Source organism: Eumetopias jubatus, unplaced genomic scaffold (genome assembly GCF_037043125.1).
Source record: "Eumetopias jubatus isolate StellerSeaLion01/CBP00866 unplaced genomic scaffold, mEumJub1_p1.0 scaffold_9, whole genome shotgun sequence".
Lineage (NCBI taxonomy): Eukaryota > Metazoa > Chordata > Mammalia > Carnivora > Otariidae > Eumetopias > Eumetopias jubatus.
The window spans coordinates 38556350-38574846 of NW_028274815.1; the positions used below are offsets into that span (position 1 = coordinate 38556350).

The 18497-nt window shown below is 42.6% G+C and overlaps 1 protein-coding gene and 1 gene segment (V, D, J or C); one reads left to right on the top strand and one right to left on the bottom strand.

Moving 5' to 3' along the window:
- Positions 1 to 18497, top strand: part of LOC114223447 (immunoglobulin kappa light chain-like) — a 111081-nt gene that overhangs the window by 74706 nt on the left and 17878 nt on the right. The window lies entirely within an intron of this gene.
- On the bottom strand, positions 7937 to 8675 carry LOC114223446 (immunoglobulin kappa variable 3-20-like). The segment is given in 2 exon segments: positions 7937 to 8355; positions 8570 to 8675. Coding segments are annotated over 2 exon segments (468 nt in total).

Here is an 18497-nt window from a genome sequence, read left to right on the forward strand (position 1 = left end):
CCCATCACCAGGCTAACCCATCCCCCTACCCTCCTCCCCTCTAGAACCCTCAGTTTGTTTTTCAGAGTCCATCATCTCTCATGGTTCGTCTCCCCCTCTGACTTACTCCCCTTCATTCTTCCTCTCCTGTTATCTTCTTCTTTTTTTTTTCTTAAAATATGTTGCGTTATTTGTTTCAGAAGTACAGATCTGTGATTCAACAGTCTTGCACAATTCACAGCGCTCACCGTAGCACATACCTTCCCCAATGTCTATCACCCAGCCACCCCATCCCTCCCACCCCCAACCATTCCAGTAACACTCAGTTTGTTTCCTGAGATTAAGAATTCCTCATATCAGTGAGGTCATATGATACATGTCTTTCTCTGATTGATTTATTTCACTCAGCATAACACCCTCCAGTTCCATCCACGTCATTGCAAATGGCAAGATCTCATTCCTTTTGATGGCTGCATAATATTCCATTGTGTATATATACCACCTCTTCTTTATCCATTCATCTGTCGATGGACATCCTGGCTCTTTCCACAGTTTGGTTATTGTGGACATTGCTGCTATAAACATTGGGGTGCACGTACCCCTTCGGGTCCCTACATTTGTATCTTTGGGGTAAATACCCAGTAGTGCAATTGCTGGATCGAATGGTAGCTCTAATTTCAACTGTTTGAGGAACCTCCATACTGTTTTCCAGAGTGGCTGCACCAGCTTGCATTCCCACCAACAGTGTAGGTGGGTTCCCCTTTCTCCACATCCCCGCCAACATCTGTCGTTCCCTGACTTGTTAATTTTAGCCATTCTGACGGGTGTGAGGTGGTATCTCATTGAGGTTTTGATTTGGATTTCCCTGATGCCGAGCGATGTTGAGCACTTTTTCATGTGCCTGTTGGCCATTTGGATGTCTTCTTTGGAAAAATGTCTGTTCATGTCTTCTGCCCATTTCTTGATTGGATTCTTTGTTCTTTGGCTGTTGAGTTTGATAAGTTCTTTATAGATTTTGGATACTAGCCCTTTATCTGATATGTCATTTGCAAATATTTTCTCCCATTCTGTCGGTTGTCTTTTGGTTTTGTGGACTGTTCCTTTTGCTGTGCAAAAGCTTTTTATCTTGATGAAATCCCAATAGTTCATTTTTGCCCTGGCTTCCCGTGCCTTTGGCGATGTTTCTAGGAAGAAGTTGCTGCGGCTGAGGTCGAAGAGGTTGCTACCTGTGTTCTCCTTTAGGATTTTGATGGACTCCTGTCTCACGTTTAGGTCTTTCAACCATTTGGAGTCTATTTTTGTGTGTGGTGTAAGGAAATGGTCCAGTTTCAGTATTCTGCATGTGGCTGTCCAATTTTCCCAACACCATTTGTTGAAGAGACTGTCTTTTTTCCATTGGACATTCTTTCCCGCTTTGTCAAAGATAAGTTGACCATAGAGTTGAGGGTCCATTTCTGGGCTCTCTATTCTGTTCCATTGATCTATGTGTCTGTTTTTTTTGCCAGTACCATACTGTCTTGATGATGGCAGCTTTGTAATAGAGCTGGAAGTCCGGAATTGTGATGCCGCCAGCTTTGCTTTTCTTTTTCAAGATTCCTCTGGCTATTCGGGGTCTCTTCTGGTTCCATACAAATTTTAGGATTATTTGTTCCATTTCTTTGAAAAAAGTGGATGGTATTTTGATGGGGATTGCATTGAATGTGTAGATTGCCCTAGGTAGCATTGACATCTTCACAATGTTGGTTCTCCCAATCCATGAGCATGGAACGTTTTTCCATTTCTTTGTGTCTTCCTCAGTTTCTTTCATGAGTATTTTATAGTTTTCTGAGTACAGATCCTTTGCCTCTTTGGTTAAATTTATTCCTAGATATCTAATCGTTTTGGGTGCAATTGTAAATGGGATCGACTCCTTGATTTGTCTCTCTTCTGTCTGGTTGTTGGTGTGTAGGAATGCCACTGATTTCTGTGCATTGATTTTATATCCTGCTACTTTACTGAATTCCTGTAGGAATTCTAGCAGTTTTGGGGTGGAGTCTTTTGGGTTTTCCACGTACAGTATCATATCATCTGCAAAGAGTGAGAGTTTGACTTCCTCTTTGCCGATTTGGATGCCTTTGATTTCTTTTTGTTGTCTGATTGCTGTGGCTGGGACTTCTAATACTATGTTGAATAGCAGTGGTGAGAGTGGACATCCCTGCCGCGTTCCTGACCTTAGGGGAAAAGCTCTCAGCCTTTCCCCATTGAGAATGATATTCGCTGTAGGTTTTTCATAGATGGCTTTTATGATATTGAGGTAGGTACCCTCTAACCCTAAACTCTGAAGAGTTTTGATCAAGAAAGGATGCTGTACTTTGTCAAATGCTTTTTCTGCATCTATTGAGAGGATCATATGATTCTTGTTCTTTCTTTTTTCAATGTATTGTATCACGTTGATTGATTTGCGGATGTTGAACCAAACTTGCAGCCCGGGGATAAATCCCACTTGGTCATGGTGAATAATCCTTTTAATGTACTGTTGGATCCTATTGGCTAGTATTTTGGTGAGAATTTTTGCATCCATGTTCGTCAAGGATATTGGTCTGTAATTCTCCTTTTTGATGTGGTCTTTGTCTGGTTTTGGGATCAAGGTAATGCTGGCCTCATAAAATGAGTTTGGAAGTTTTCCTTCCATTTCTAGTTTTTGGAACAGTTTCAGGAGAATAGGTATTAATTCTTCTGTAAATGTCTGGTAGAATTCCCCTGGGAAGCCATCTGGCCCTGGGCTTTTGTTTCTTGGGAGATTTTTGATGACTGCTTCAATTTCCTTCGTGGTTATAGGTCTGTTCAGGTTTTCTGTCTTCCTGGTTCAATTTTGGTAGTTGATACATCTCTAGGAATGCACCCATTTCTTCCAGGTTATCTAATTTGCTGGCATAGAGTTGCTCATAATATGTTCTTATAATTGTTTGTATTTCTTTGGTGTTGGTTGTGATCTCTCCTCTTTCATTCATGATTTTGTTGATTTGGGTCATTTCTCTTTTCTTTTTGATCAGTCTGACCAGGGGTTTATCAATCTTGTGAATTCTTTCAAAGAACCAGCTCCTAGTTTCGTTGATCTGTTCTACTGTTCTTTTGGTTTCTAGTTCATTGATTTCTGCTCTGATCTTTATGATTTCTCTTCTCCTGCTGGGTTTAGGCTTTATTTGCAGTTCTTTCTCCAGCTCCTTTAGGTGTAGGGTTAGGTTGTGTATTTGAGACCTTTCTTGTTTCTTGAGAAAGGCTTGTATTGCTATATACTTTCCTCTCAGGACTGCCTTTGCTGTATCCCAAAGATTTTGGACAGTTGTGTTTTCATTGTCATTGGTTTCCATGAATTTTTTTAATTCGTCTTTAATTTCCCGGTTGACCCATTCATTCTTTAGTAGGATGCTCTTTAGCCTCCATGTATTTGAGTTCTTTCCGACTTTCCTCTTGTGATTGAGTTCTAGTTTCAAAGCATTGTGGTCTGAAAATATGCAGGGAATGATCCCAATCTTTTGGTACCGGTTGAGACCTGATTTGTGACCTAGGATGTGATCAATTCTGGAGAATGTTCCATGGGCACTAGAGAAGAATGTGTATTCCGTTGCTTTGGGATGGAATATTCTGAATATGTCTGTGAAGTCCGTTTGGTCCAGTGTGTCATTTGAAGTCTTTATTTCCTTGTTGATCTTTGGTTAGATGATCTGTCCATTTCAGTCAGGGGGATGTTAAAGTCCCCCACTATTATTGTATTGTTGTCAATGTGTTTCTTTGCTTTTGTTATTAATTGCCTTATATAATTGGCTGCTCCCACGTTAGGGGCATAGATATTTACAATTGTTAGATCTTCTTGTTGAATAGACCCTTTAAGTAGGGTATAGTGTCCTTCCTCATCTCTTATTACAGTCTTTGTTTTAAAATCTAGTTTGTCTGATATAAGGATTGCCACCCAGCTTTCTTTTGGTGTCCATTATCATGGTAAATGGTTTTCCACCCCTTCACTTTCAATGTGGGGGTGTCTTTGGGTCTAAAATGAGTCTCTTGCAGACAGCATATCGATGGGCCTTGTTTTTTAATCCAATCTGATAGCCTGTGTCTTTTGACTGTGGCATTGAGCCCATTTACATTCAGGGTAACTATTGAAAGGTATGAATTTAGTGCCATTGTATTGCCTGTAAGGTGACTGTTAACTCTATGTTGTCTGTGTTCCTTTCTGATCTTTGCTGCTTTTAGGCTCTCTCTTTGCTTAGAGGACCCCTTTCAATATTTCTTGGAGGGCTGGTTTCGTGTTTGCAAATTCCTTTAGTTTTTGTTTGTTCTGGAAGCTTTTTATCTCTCCTTCTATTTTCAATGACAGCCTAGCTGGATATAGTATTCTTGGCTGCATATTTTTCTCGTTTAGTGCTCTGAAGATATCTTGCCAGTCCTTTCTGGCCTGCCAGGTGTCTGTGGATAGGTCTGTTGCCATTCTAATGTTTCTACCATTGTAGGTTACATATCTCTTCTCCCGAGCTGCTTTCAGGATTTTCTCTTTGTCTCTGAGACTCGTAAGTTTTACTATTAGATGTCGGGGTGTTGACCTATTATTATTGATTTTGAGAGGGGATCTCTGTTCCCCCTGGATTTTGATGACTGTTTCCTTCCCCACATTAGGGAAGTTCTCTGCTATTATTTGCTCCAATATACCTTCTGCCCCTCTCTCTCTTTCTTCTTCTTCTGGGATCCCAATTATTCTAATGTTGTTTCATCTTATCGTATCACTTATCTCTCGAATTCTGCCCTCGTGATCCTGTAGTTGTTTATCTCTCTTTTTCTCAGCCTCTTTATTTTCCATCATTTGGTCTTCTATATCACTGATTCTCTCTTCTGCCTCATTTATCCTAGCAGTTAGTGCCCCCATTTTTGATTGCACCTCATCAATAGCCTTTTTGATTTCGACTTGGTTAGATTTTAGTCCTTTTATTTCTCCAGAAAGGGTTTCTCTAATAACTTCCATGCTTTTTTCAAGCCCAGCTAGTATCTTTAAAGTCATGATTCTTAACTCTAGGTCCGACCTTGTACTAATGTCCGTATTGAGTAGGTCCCTGGCTGACGGTACTACCTCTTGTTCTTTTTGCTGAGGTGATTTTTTTCGTCTTGTCATTTTGTCCAGAGGAGAACAGATGAATGAGAGAACAAAATGCTAAGAGGTTTACAACGTCCCCAGCAAATATACTGTATACAAATCAGAAAAGACCTGAAACCAGGGGAAAAGAAAGGGAAGGAAAGAAAAAAGAAAGAGAAAAAAAAAAAAGAAAAAAAGATAAAAACAAAAACAGAACAATACAAAAAAAGCAGAATATGATCAAATATGACCAGGCTAGTGCATAGATCAGTGCCACACGCTAGATTTTGGGCGTATTTTGGTCTGTTAGAAAAAAGTGCCTCCTAAAATTTTAAAGGAAGAAAGACATATATATACAAAATAAGGGTTGATACAATGAAGGGATGGAAGATGACTGTAAAGATGAAAATTAGAAAAGATTTTATAAAAGGAATTGATAAGATAAGAAGTTGTTTGAAAAAAGAAAGAAGATTTAAGAAAAAAAAGAAAAAAGGGAGAGAATGTGATCAGGCAGGAGACTAGAACAAAGCCATACACTAGTGATTTAGGGTATATTTTGATCTGTTAGAAGAAACCGTATCTCAAAATTTTAAAGAGAGAACAACTTATATATATATGCCAAAAATAAGGGTAACTACTATGAAGGGATAAAATATGACTCTAAAAATGAAAAATAAAAAAAATTTTTTTTTTAAAAAAAGGGATTGATAAGATGTTGGTTGAAAAAGCGAAAAAGAAAAATAAAATAAAAAAAAACAGTCAACAAAAATTAACTTTGATGAACTAATGAATCATGGTAAAAAAAAAGCCATGAATTCTATGTGCAGTATTCCCCTAGCACTGGAGTTCTCCCGTTCTCCTTGATCGGTAAACTTGGTCTTGGCTTGCTGGCTGTTCGTGCTGATCTTCTGGGGGAGGGGCCTGTTGCTGTGGTTTCCAAAAGTCTTTGCCGGAGGCTGAATTGCCCCGCCCTTGTCGGTCCGGGGTAAGGAAGCTTCTCCGGTTTGCTCTCAGGAGGTTTTGTTCCCTGTAAGCTCTCGGTACAGCTTTGGAGGACCAGGGCGAAAATGGTGGCCTCCCAATCTCCACCCGGAGGAGCTGAGAACTCGGGGCCCCGCTCCTCAGTGCGCCCCCAGAGAAAAGCAGTCACTCCCGTGTCCCCGGTCTCCGGCCGCTCTCCGTGCTCACCCGGCCTGTGACCGAGCGTTGCTATCTCTGGCACCTGACCCCGTGTGGAGTCTCCAAACCCAGCAGATCCCTGCGGTGCACTCCCGCGCCGCTCCTCCCCGGGAAGGAAGGGGAGTCTCCCCCGCTCTGTCGCTTGTTGGGTCCCTGCTGGAGGAGCAGTGGCCCGACTGGGCCGCGGATCACAGTTTATGGCCACCCGGAGCTGAGAGTCCGCGCCTCGGCTCTGTCTCTGCCCGGCTTCCCCGCTCTGATACCTGGGAGCTCTGGCGCACTCAGGCACCCCCGGTCTTTCTGTGACCCCAAGAGTCCTGAGACCACACTGTCCCGGGAGGATTCCACCCCCTGCTTAGCCACTGCAGCGACGTCCCTCAGCCGAGCCGACTTCTAAAAGGTCCGATTTTGTGCTCCGCGGCTCTATCACTTGCCAGAAGTGGCCGACGGAGGCCCCTCCCCCGCCGTCTCTCCTCCCGAATATCGCCTCGGATTCACTTCTCCGCACGTCCTACCTTCCAGTAAGTGGTCGCTTCTCTGTTCAGAGAGTTGTTGCTACTCTCCTCTTCGATCTCCTGTTGAGTTCGTAGGTGTTCAGAATGGTTTGATCCCTATTCAGCTGAATTCCCAGCAAGATTTTTATTCCCTTCCTTCCTTTATTTTCCTTTGTAGCTCCTCCAGCATAACATAGTAAATATTTACTGATGCTGTTGTTTAGTGTCTGGCTCTCCCAGCTGGGGCGAAAGCCGATGTCTTTGCTCTTGACACAGAGGAAGGGCTCAGAAAACATACCTTGAATGAATGATATGAATCCCTTAATATCGATCCTTGAAATATATTTCTAATTATTTGAGAAGCTGTTTTGTAGGTAAGAGTGACCAGGTTTGCTGCGGTCTTTCCCAAAGCTAATTCATCAACCCATTTTTTTCAGAAGGTGGTGAAGAAGTAATACGAAGATGCTTAAAATTGTTCTGTTTTCACATGGAATTGGACATGTTAATGAAATGTTTTCCAAGCGACTCAAGTTATGGCACACTTAGAGCCTTGATTTCCTTCGGTCACAAGATTAGACCTGAATGCCCAAGGGATGACTTTAAAGAAAAAAGGTAACAGATGGTGAGAAAGGTTGCTGAAGAACAGTATCCCTTGTTCCTAAAGTGACAGGGTTAAAGATTGAGAGAATCAGAGCGCCTGGGTGGCTCCGTTGGTTGAGCATCGCCTCTTGGTTTCAGCACAGGTGCTGGTCTTGGGGTCGTGAGATGGAGTGGGTGTCAGCTCTGCACTCAGCGGGGTGTCTGCTTGAGATTCTCTCCATCTCCCTCGGTCCCCCCCCCCATAAACAGATAAATAAAATCTTAAAAAAAAAAAAAAGAATGAGAGAATTGCCTTTGAGAGAATGAGCACGCCTGGGAGAAATGGAGAGGAGAGAAGAGAGAAGGGAGGTAAGCTTCGTCAGAGGCTAGAGACAGACCTTCCTCGCTCACTCCTGCCGTCGGTCCCTGGGAAACGTGCAGGTTCCTGGGGCACAAAGACTCCTGACGGCATCCCTAAGACATCTTCCCAGCATTTGTCTTCACTCATCTCCCACAAAAAGGAATGCAGGAAAAGCCAACTCCCTTTATTTTCTGCTGGGCCTTAGAAGCCCTCCAAGGAGGAGTCAGGAGACGTGACTTCTCAGGCAGATACGGGAATGCACATGTTCAGGGCTGAGTGGGGAGGAAGCAGGTGGTGCAGCAAAGCCTCCCTGACCCGTGGCCCTGGGGAGGAGGTTTGTGTTCGAGGCTGAAGCACTGTGGGAGGACTACTATAATGCTGCTGGCAGTAATAATCCGCCACATCTTCGGCCTGGAGGCTGCTGATGGTGAGTGTGAAGTCTGTCCCAGACCCACTGCCGCTGAACCGGTCTGGGATGCCAGTGGCCCTGTTGGATGCACCATAGATGAGGAGCCTGGGAACCTGCCCAGGTTTTTGCTGGTACCAGGCTACATAGCTGCTAACACTCTGACTGGCCCTGCAGTTGATGGTGACCCGTTGACCTAGAGACACAGCCAGGGAGCCTGGAGACTGAGTCATTGTGATCTCCCCACAGGCACCTGCAATCAGAATAGATAATGATGAGACAGACACACTTTATCACCGACACGCCGAAATATGTCATTGTAAATGTGCTTTCTAATGGTACTACATGTCAGTACATAATTGGGTCTATTTTGGAAATAGCCAGGATTTCTCATTATATACCTTAAATTTTTTTAACTCTAAAATGACACTACTCCAAAAAGATTATGGCACTTTTCAATTTCTCACCTGAGACCCACAGCAACAAGGATATGAGGACCTGCCTCGGTGACACCATCTTGCTGTCCCTGCCTGCCCAATGCAGCTCAGCTCACGTAGCAAAGGCCCCTCTTATAAAACCTGAGCAGCTGGCCTGGGCCTGGAGGGGCCTATGCAAAGTAATCAGTGAGTAAAGAAGCAAATTACATGAGCGGTGGGTTATGAAAGTACCCAGTGGAAATCTAAAGAGCTAAAAATATCCCCAAAAGAGAGTTGCATGAAAAGAAAACACAAAGGTCAACTTAGAATCTCTTAGAACAACTTAGAAGTTCTAAAATGACAAACTGCTACAAGATCTAATGAAGAGGTTCTATTTTAAATTCAAAAATGTTTTTAAATGGGTTCAGTTTCCAGAAATGATGAGCTTGGTTCTTCATATCAATAACCCTGGGAAAATAATAAAATATGCTGGGAAACAAACAAACAATGGGAGGGAGGGGGGAAGGGATAGGAAGGCACAAAAAGAAAGTGGAGAATTTTGGGCCCAACTTTTTATAAAACCTCTGACCAGAAAATGTTGAGCTCTAAGGCCATTTTTCTCCCGCAGATGGGTAAGGACGTGGCAAACACTTGAGCTCGGGTTCCCGGGCTGTGCAAGGAGGGGCCAGAGAGATGGAAGACAGGCCCAGAATTTACTCACTTCAGGGAGACATGCGGGACCCTCATTTGAGCTAGGGGAAGTCTGAGTCCTGAATTTTAGTTACTCTATCTTTTCAGTTCAATATTTCCATTCTGTGTTAAATTAACCAATTTATGAAATCTAGGTGCCTTCAAGAAAATTCAGTTCCACCCAGTGGTTTGAGAAGTCAGCTCAGGGTTGCTTGGGTACCGTATAAACTTTCCTTTTCCCGTTCCTCGTCCTGCTGTTCATTCTCAAGCAGAGGAAAGGGGGCAGGGGTGGAATTCCCTTAAGACACCGAGCATGCAGTCCCAGTAAGGAGTGGAGAGGTTATTGTGGCCTTGGGTACACAAGTCCGGCTACAGACACTTCCGCCATCTTTTCTCTGACTGGGGCAGGTGCCTGAGGCTTCCTCTGTCAGGTGGCACACTGGGTGTTCTATGGGGGTCCGCATGGCCGCTGCACCGCTTCGTGGCATGAGCCATTTCCTAAGACCCAGCTAGCCCCTGTTATCAAGTAGACCCTACTTGGGGATCCATACCTCATCCTCACAAAGGGTCAATTCTCCCATCACCCCACCCCTCAGTTTGCCCCTGATGACGGTTAATTTTATGTGTCAACTCAAGGAGGCTAGGGCACCCAGTGGTGTGGTCAAATGCCAGTTTAGATGTTGCTGCGAAGGTATTTTTTGGGTGTGATTAACATTTACATTAGTAGCCCTTACATAACACAGAGTCCCCACCCGTTCTGCCCAAAAGATTTACCATAGCCCTGTTTCGGTTTCGAAAAGGAAAGAAAATTTTATTATTATTATTATTATTATTAGAATTATTATTAGAAACCTAATAGAAACAGAAGAGGAAAGGAATCTACACACAGACGAAGGGAATAGCAGGCAAAAAATGAGAATAAGGCCAAGTGACATCGAATCGGGTACTTAACAACAACCCACCTCACCAGCTGGGGAAGCCCCGTGGAGACAGCCAGGCTGGAGTCTGGATTGAGAGGCCTGGGCGGAGCGTCCTCCCCTTAGGAGACACTTCCAGCTGACCATCCCCACAAGGGCCATATTTATAGGGGAAAACACGGGGTTTGAAATTAAACATTTGTTCGCCTACGTGCAGTTTGGAGCAAGCTACATTTCCACGTTATCATGTTTCTAAATATTCAAGGCGCCTGCGCTATGTGTGTCCGCCTCCCGTCCCAGATTCCCTTCTGAGGGGCCAGCCCCGCCTGGAGCAGCGGCATCCAGAACAGAAGGGCCAGACCTGGAGGCCACCCAATATATTTTAAACAATGAGGCTCCCAAGGTTATTCACACAGCACGAGTCTCACAAATAACATTCTTTAGCCCGCCTATGTGCATGCGGGCCCAGGTGGTTGGTTATGTGGGACAAATCACAGAAACATTTATCTGTACAGAACACCTCCATAAGGGAGGGGGGGCGGGGCGCTCATCCAGTCAGTTGAAGGCTTTAAGAACCAAGACTGAGGTTTCCCAAAGGAGAAGCAATTCTTCCTTAAGAGGCAACATAGAAACTGGGCCTGAGTTGCCAGCTTACAAATTTCGACCTCAAGGCTACAATATCAACACTAACCTGAATTTCCAGCCTGCCAGCCGACTCTACAGATTTTGGATTTGCCAGTCCCCACACTCCCAATTCTCAAAATCTCCCTCTCCATGCATATCTTACTAGTTCTGTTTCTCTGGAGAACCCTGACTGGTAACACTCTTCACATACCTCATGCCCCACCACTTAAGCCTCTAAGAATTCCAAGCATTACACTCGTTTCTGTCTCCCCACTGTCCTCTCAATGGCCCACTCCGATTACTTCTCTTCCTTTCTCAAAGCTCTCTATGGCTCACAGAAACACTTATTGTCTTCACTTCTATCTCTTTCCCCTTCCCTGAACCTTGGTCTCCTCACAAGAGCAGAGAGTAGTGCACAGATAGATAGGGGACCACGCGACCCAGTTTTCACAGGACTTTCTCGATTTTAGCACTGAAATCCCAGCCCCTGAGAAACCCTCATTCTTAGGAAAACTGGAATGGTTAACCCTAGTGGACAGGGAATCAGGCCAACCCATCGAATTGTCTCTTTTTAAAATTACTTGAAATCCTCTCCACCTATTGCCTATCCACTAGGCTTTTAATCTCTGAAGTCAATAATCTGGCAGATTTGGGTCCCTGATGACTCTCCCACTCAGCGGAGACTTCATGTCTCCCTTCGGCATCGCGGGAGGGGAGTGGAGGGGTGGTTGCGGAAGAAGCTCACATACTGTACAATGTCCCAGGATATAAATCAGTCACCAATCAATTCCATACATTAAGCTAGGAGTATTTCTTTGATAATCTTCCAAATAATTTATTAATCCTCAGAAGTAATGAGTCTGGCATGGATTACAAAAGAAGGCATAGACTCAAACTATGACTGGCACTAGCAAAGTGGCTTTTTTAGAATGAATAAATGTATTTTAGTGCAGATTTTAAATCAAAATTTCCATACTTGTAATACTAACATTCTACATCGAAGACATATCTTAGAGTCTAGGAAACTCATTATTATCGTTGTTGATTTGGTAAAAACAAAAAGTGTGAAAATTGTACCATCAGCCCGCAAAATTCCACAGTCACATCCGGGACATATGAGCACATAGACCAAGCTTGCCAAGAGGAGAAGCGTGAGACTCCACATAAACGGGGCCTTTCAGCTGTGACCTGAGTACCTAAGGTAGCACGGTTAGGGAAATGAGGTGAGAACAGCAGTAGCAGTCGGATCCTGCAGGGGTATGAAGCAACTCAGGGCCAGGTAATGTAAGAAGCTTGTTCACTTGATCCTTATTGTATTATTATAGACTTCTGGGGCATCTTACAAAGCAAATACCCCAAAAGTCTCATTTTAACATCCTTTTATACTTCCATCCAGCCCAGAACATGTCCACCTTCTTGGTAGTCTAGTCAGGAGACCCTGTGATGACTGCAATGAAGAGTGGTTAGATTCTGCTCATATTTTACCGTAGAACAAATACATTTTGATGACATATGGGATGTGAGTTAGGACAGAAAAATGAAAGACGTGAGCAACTAGAAAATTTGAAATGTCATTTACTGAGATCGGGAAAAGTGAGGGAAAGCAACTTTGAGGGAGGAGACAGAAATCAGGACTTCGATTTGGACATACTGGACTTTGTCCTGTTAGAACTCCAAATGGCGATGTCCCTTGGGCAGATGGATACGTGAGTCTGGAGCTCAGGGAAAGCAGTCTGGGATATGGATGTGAATTCGGATACAGAATGAGGTCACGAGGCCGTGAGCGTAAATACAGGAACAGGGACCAGGCCCTGTCAGGTAATATGTAAGGGACAGAGAGATGAGCAGGAACCAGCAAGAGACAGAGAAGGAGTGGCTAGTGAGGCAGGAGCCAAACCAAGAGAGAGTAAAGTCCCAGAGCCAAGAAAATGTCTTAAGAATGTCTTTTTAGTTTACAGATGTAAAAACAAAACAAAATTTAAAAACAGAAAAGGAGAATCTCTTTCATCACTGGCTCTTGTCAAATGGTTCAAACACAGTTTCCTTTATAGGACCACAACTCCTCCCTGGGCGGGTGGAAATTTTAGAAAATTACTTTAAAAACAAGGCAGGGCAGGGGTGGGGGTGAGGGGTTGGGGGCGCTTGCTGCCCTCTGCTGGTCACATTCATGCCTTACATGTTAAAGGAAGATGTCTAAGGAGCCTTTGTCTTTCAAAATACCTCAGAATTTTTTTTTTTTTTTTTTTTTTTTGAGAGAGAAAGAGAGAGAGAGCATGAGCAGCGAGGGAGGGGCAGAGAATCTTAAGCAGGCTCTGTGGCTGAACGGGGAGCCCAACCCAGGGCTTGATCTCACGACCCTGAGATCACCACCTGAGCCGAAATCAAGAGTCAGGCGCTTAACTGACTGAGCCACCCAGGTGCCCCTAAAATATCTCAGAATATTAAAACTAGAAAGAACCTTACACCTCCTCTGTCCCAACATTTTCATTTTGCACTAGGGAGCAGGTGCTCAGCCAGGAAAGCTTTGTGTAAGGTCATTTATGAAGTTCATCAGACTTGAGGCTCTTCCCATTATTTCAAGTCCATCCCCCCAGTTTGCAGCCCAGTAGAGCCACAAGCTAATCTGCATATTATTCCAACTCTACTGTCTTGTACTCTGATGTTTTTTAATTACAAGCTTTATGACCCTGCCTCTCGCACTCACTGATCCCACCAGTGGCCAAATAAACAAAATCCTGTCTCTTCCAGGATTCTGAGGACTCACCCTAAAGCTTTCTGAGGAAACATTTCCTCAGTTTTCTGTTTGATTTCTTTTAATCCTTCATGGAAATTTTGCATTCTTTCCCATGATTGGTCTATTTGTGTTTTACTGTAAAGTACTTTCGTCACAAATTGTATACTTCTGGAAATCCCTATCACCCTAGTTTGAGAAATACAACCCAAGAAAGCAAGCAGAATCAACTTCTCCCAAGTACACTACAGCTACGAGATAAAACAGTCCCCATTGATATTTCTTTATCCACAACATAGAGCCAGTCTTTCCTTCCAATTCCGATACTTTTTCATCATGCATTTTTGCATAAATTTTGATTTTTAAATATTGCATTAAAATATTATTTATCTGAATTACTGAAGGTTTTTTTTTTTTTTTTTGTACCTCCTTAAATTTTGTGCCTGAAGCCAGTTTGTCACCTGCCTCACTCTGGTCCTGACCCTGCATAAAGGGCTCCAAAGAGCCTGGATGACTTCTGAATACCTCAGACTTACACATCTTCACTGTGAAGACCAGATTAGCCCTGTGAATATTGTAATTGATATCTAAAGATGCACACGTTTCCAAGTACAACCAGTGACAGAAGATTCTAATTGTTAAACTCCCAGCCCTCCAAACTTCCAGATTCCCGATAGGAAGGAGGACGCCATGTTCTGATCAGGGGCCGGGGTGCTAACAGGTAGAATGTGGGGTTGGCACGGAAGGGTTGGTAGCATCTGGCTCAGTAGTGAGGAAGAACTAGGTCCTCCCAAGGGGAGATAGAACTCAACACACAGATCAGAAAGGAGGCCTGGTGGCTGGAGCTGAAGGGAGAGAAGCCGTGGTGAGACAGGCGGTTAGACAGTAGGGAGGGGTCAGGTCATATCGCACTGGAATCACCTGGAGAGTTCATGAAAATCCCAATGCCCAGTCACCACCCAGACCAGTTTCATCACAATCTCTAGGGGTTTAAAAACAGGCATCAGTAGTTTTTAAAGTTCCCTAGGAGATTCCAACCACGGTGGCCAAAAATGAGAACCACCTAGGAGAATATGATAAGGAGTTTCTAACTGCAATGCAAAATCCTTGAAGACTTTTAAGCAGGGGAATAATTACATCTAGTTTCTTTAAAAAAAAAAAAAAAGATCACTCTGGTTTCAAAGGATAATAATCCAAAAGACCTATTGCTCATCAACCACCTATCTGCAAATTTGCTGTGAGTGAGGCTACCCAGTTAGAATCAATATGTACTAAGAACTTATTACATGCCCAGGCACTATGCTAAGTAATTCATATATACTATTTTATTTACTCCTCACAGCACCTTTTATAAGAGAGGTGTTATTGTTCCCACATTTCAGAAATCTGAGGCTTAGGGAAAGTTAGGTCATTTACCCAGTGTCACATTCAACTCATAAAACACAGAGTCGGTGTTCTAATCAAATCTCTGAGTTGATATTCGAGCAACTATTCACCATGCCTCCTCAAGCTGGGAACGAGTGTATTGGCCAGAGGATGCCACCCTCCAGTTTGCTAGATGGTTAGGCTTTTGGTTGCAAATGAATAAATTGGCCTTTGGGTTGGCATTAGGATGAATCCATCCAGCTCTGAAACAGCAGCAGGGGGTTATAAGCAAGCAAGGCTAAGAGGTGGCCCCTCGGCTCTGGTGCATTCACCAAGGAAAAATCCCTCTAAGGTCACTGGGTGGATAATCCACCGGATTCCCAGGCCACACACCAGCCTTACCACCTGATGTCCTCTATCCACAGTCAACATTTGTATAGGAAATAGTCATATGAATTCCACTTTTGTAATTTCTATGAAATTGTTATTTAGAATATTATCCCATGCACAACTCCTATGCAATGTCACCAAGAGAGAAATTGTCAACTTTGATACTAGGAAAACATTTAGTCACACAGAGAAATGGAACTTTTTCTTGTAGATAGAAGTATGTAAGTTAGCACATTTACTTCTTTTTTATTGGCTTCCAAGAAGCTCAGCATCAGCTTTTATGCGCAATCACAGCATTTTTTTAATGATGTTTACTGAGATATAGTTTACTACAGTAAAACCATATACCTTTTTTTAGTGTATAGTTCTATGAATTTTGGCAAGTGCATAGCTATGTAACCACAACCATGTTCAAGACAGAGAACAGATCCATCGCCCTTAAAAGTGCCTTTGAGTCCCTTTGCAGGCAACCTCCCCTCTCTCCAGCCCTGGTCAACCACTGATCTGTTTTCTGATCCTCCAGTTTACCTCTTCCAGAATGTCATATAAGCAGAACCGTACTTGTGTGCAGGCTTTCGAGTCTGGCTTCTTTCACTTAGTAGAAAGCACTGCGATTCCCCCAGCTTCTTGTGTGTCATCAGTAGTCTATTCCTCTTACTGCTGAGTAAGATTCCACTACGGCTCTAGTTTTGCTTGACGAGATAGATAGGCAGTAACGGACTATAGTCTTAAGGTAGGTGTATACCTAACTTTATAGGGAACCGCCCAACAGTTTCCCAAAGTGTGTCCCCATCAGCAGTGTATGAGCATTCCCATTGCTCCAGCCTGGTCTTGTGACTTTACTGTCGATCTTCCCTGGTGAGGAATCTGTTCGAATTTTTGGCCAAGTTTTTACTGGCGTGTTTGTTTTCTTACTATTGACTGTGAGAGTTCTTTGTACATTCTGCATTCAGTTCTTCTCTCACACTCATGGTTTATGACTAGTTTCTCAGTGGGCAGCTTATCTTTTTCATTTTTGTACCTGTGTCTTTAGAAGAGCAGAAGTGGACTTTTACTGAAGTGTGATCTTGTTTTTTTCTTTTCTTTTTGGATCATTAAACACCTGTTTTAATCTTTCTGGTTAGCATTGTTGTTTTATCTCAGTGTGGTTTCTGCCTTTTTATTCTTATTTTTCTAACGTCATTACAGATTTTTAACTAAACCCAAATACTTTGGGGGGAAGGAGCAAAGGATAAATAGACTAACTTGTGCACAAATTCTAGAGTCATCTTGACCTGCTGAGAAAGGAAACTAGCTCTTTAACATTGACCATCTAATTTTAGGTTTTGTTACTTCATAAAAATGCTCATATTACAGGCCTTTTAAAAATAACAAAATTGGAGCCCCCCCAAAATTAAGTAATTTGTTCACAATCACACAAGAAATGATTCTAACCCAAGTTGGCCCAGTGACAGGGTATTATTTCTATAGATCATATTCCACAGCCTCTCCCTAAAATGATTTTAGATAACCTAAGTCAATTTAAGTTAAAATACAATGGTGTTGGTTGAAGAATGTTGCTTAATTGTTATAGACAAAAAAAATCTCTTAATCTTTCTATAGATGGAACTACATCAACTATAATGATGGTCTTTATGATATAATTTCTTTAATCAATGTCCAAAAGGGGCATCTGGGTGGCGCAGTTGGTTAAGCATCTGACTCTTGGTTTTGACTCAGGTCATGATCTCAGGGTTGTGAGACTGAGCCCCGCGTCGAGCTCCATGCTCAGCACAGAGTCTGCTTGAGATTCTCTCTCCCTCTCCCTCTGCCCCTCCTGCTCGTGCTCTCTCTCTCTCTCCCTCTCTCGTTAAAATAAATAAATAAGTCTTTAAAAAAAATCAAAGTCCAAAATCATTGGTAAAAGCGCATATATAAAATGTTTATATATTATATATATATATAAAATACATATAATACATGTATGCTAAGAAAAAAATATGTATGTTAAAAATACAGGTAGGCAGATGAGATGGAGAAATAGAGGTGGAAGTAGAGAAAAGGAAAGAGAGAGAGAGACAAAGAGATCAAATGTTTATACAGGGGTAATAAGTTTACAGGGGTTGATTTTACCGTTCTACCTAAATTCTCTATAGGACTTATAAATCACTTATTTTAAAAATCATTTATGATTGCTCTATACCTGCTTTTTTTGCTCTTTTAATATTACCATGGCTTTTGGTCTAAAAGCAATACAATCTCACCTGGCTTGTAACACTAGAAAAATGTGTTACCTAGAAACCTCAGTGATCCCTGCAAGACCCATTAGATAGATGAATGTAGGCTTGTTGGCTTATACAACACTGCTATCTACTGGCAGAACTTCACCACTGCACCCTGACTTCACTGGGGTGAGTCAGCAGGGACACTGTTCTTTTCTAATATTATTTTCATTTTTAATGTTTATAGAAATGGCCAACCGTATACAAAGATAGATCGCATACCCCCCCACGCGCACATGCACACACACACACACACACACACACACAGAGGAGTATTTTGAAGCCAATCCCTCAAGAATTTTAGTACACTGCTAATTGATAAGGACTTTTTAAAAATAACTATGATACTATGGTACAGAATTAAAAGTAAGTCTCTAATATCATCTGATTCCCAGTTTTTATTCAAACTTCCTTGGTTGTCTCTAAACACTGCCATTACAGTAACTCTGCTTAAATCAAGGTCCACATAAATGTATGGTTAATTAAGTTTTAGCAAAACCTCAAAAAAAAAATCTGTTTTAAAAAATTTATCCAGGAAATAGTAAAGGAGGGCAAACCACCATTATTTAGAAATATAAATCATGTCATGCGACTAGGATAATCCTGATACCAAAATCAAAGACTCAACATAAAGAAAGGTAGAGACCAAACTCACTTACAATCCTCAATGCAAGAAAAATGTTAGAAAGTCGTACCAGTTGTAATTTCATCTGAACACCCATGGTAGGAATCTAACCAGAGAAGCCCGATGACATGAGGGAGTGTTTTTTTCCGCACAGAACCTGAGGCAGGGGTTCAGGGATAGAACTGCCGCCCCAGGACTCAGGTTCCTCTCCATCCCGTTCCCCAACCCCCTCCAAATTCTGAAGTTGAAAACCTAATGCCCAAGGTGACCCTATCTGGAGGTGAGGACTTTGGGTGTGTTTAGGTCATAAGGGCAGAGCCCTCAAGAATGGTATTCATGCCCTTATAAGAGAAGAATCAGAGAACTCCCATCCCTT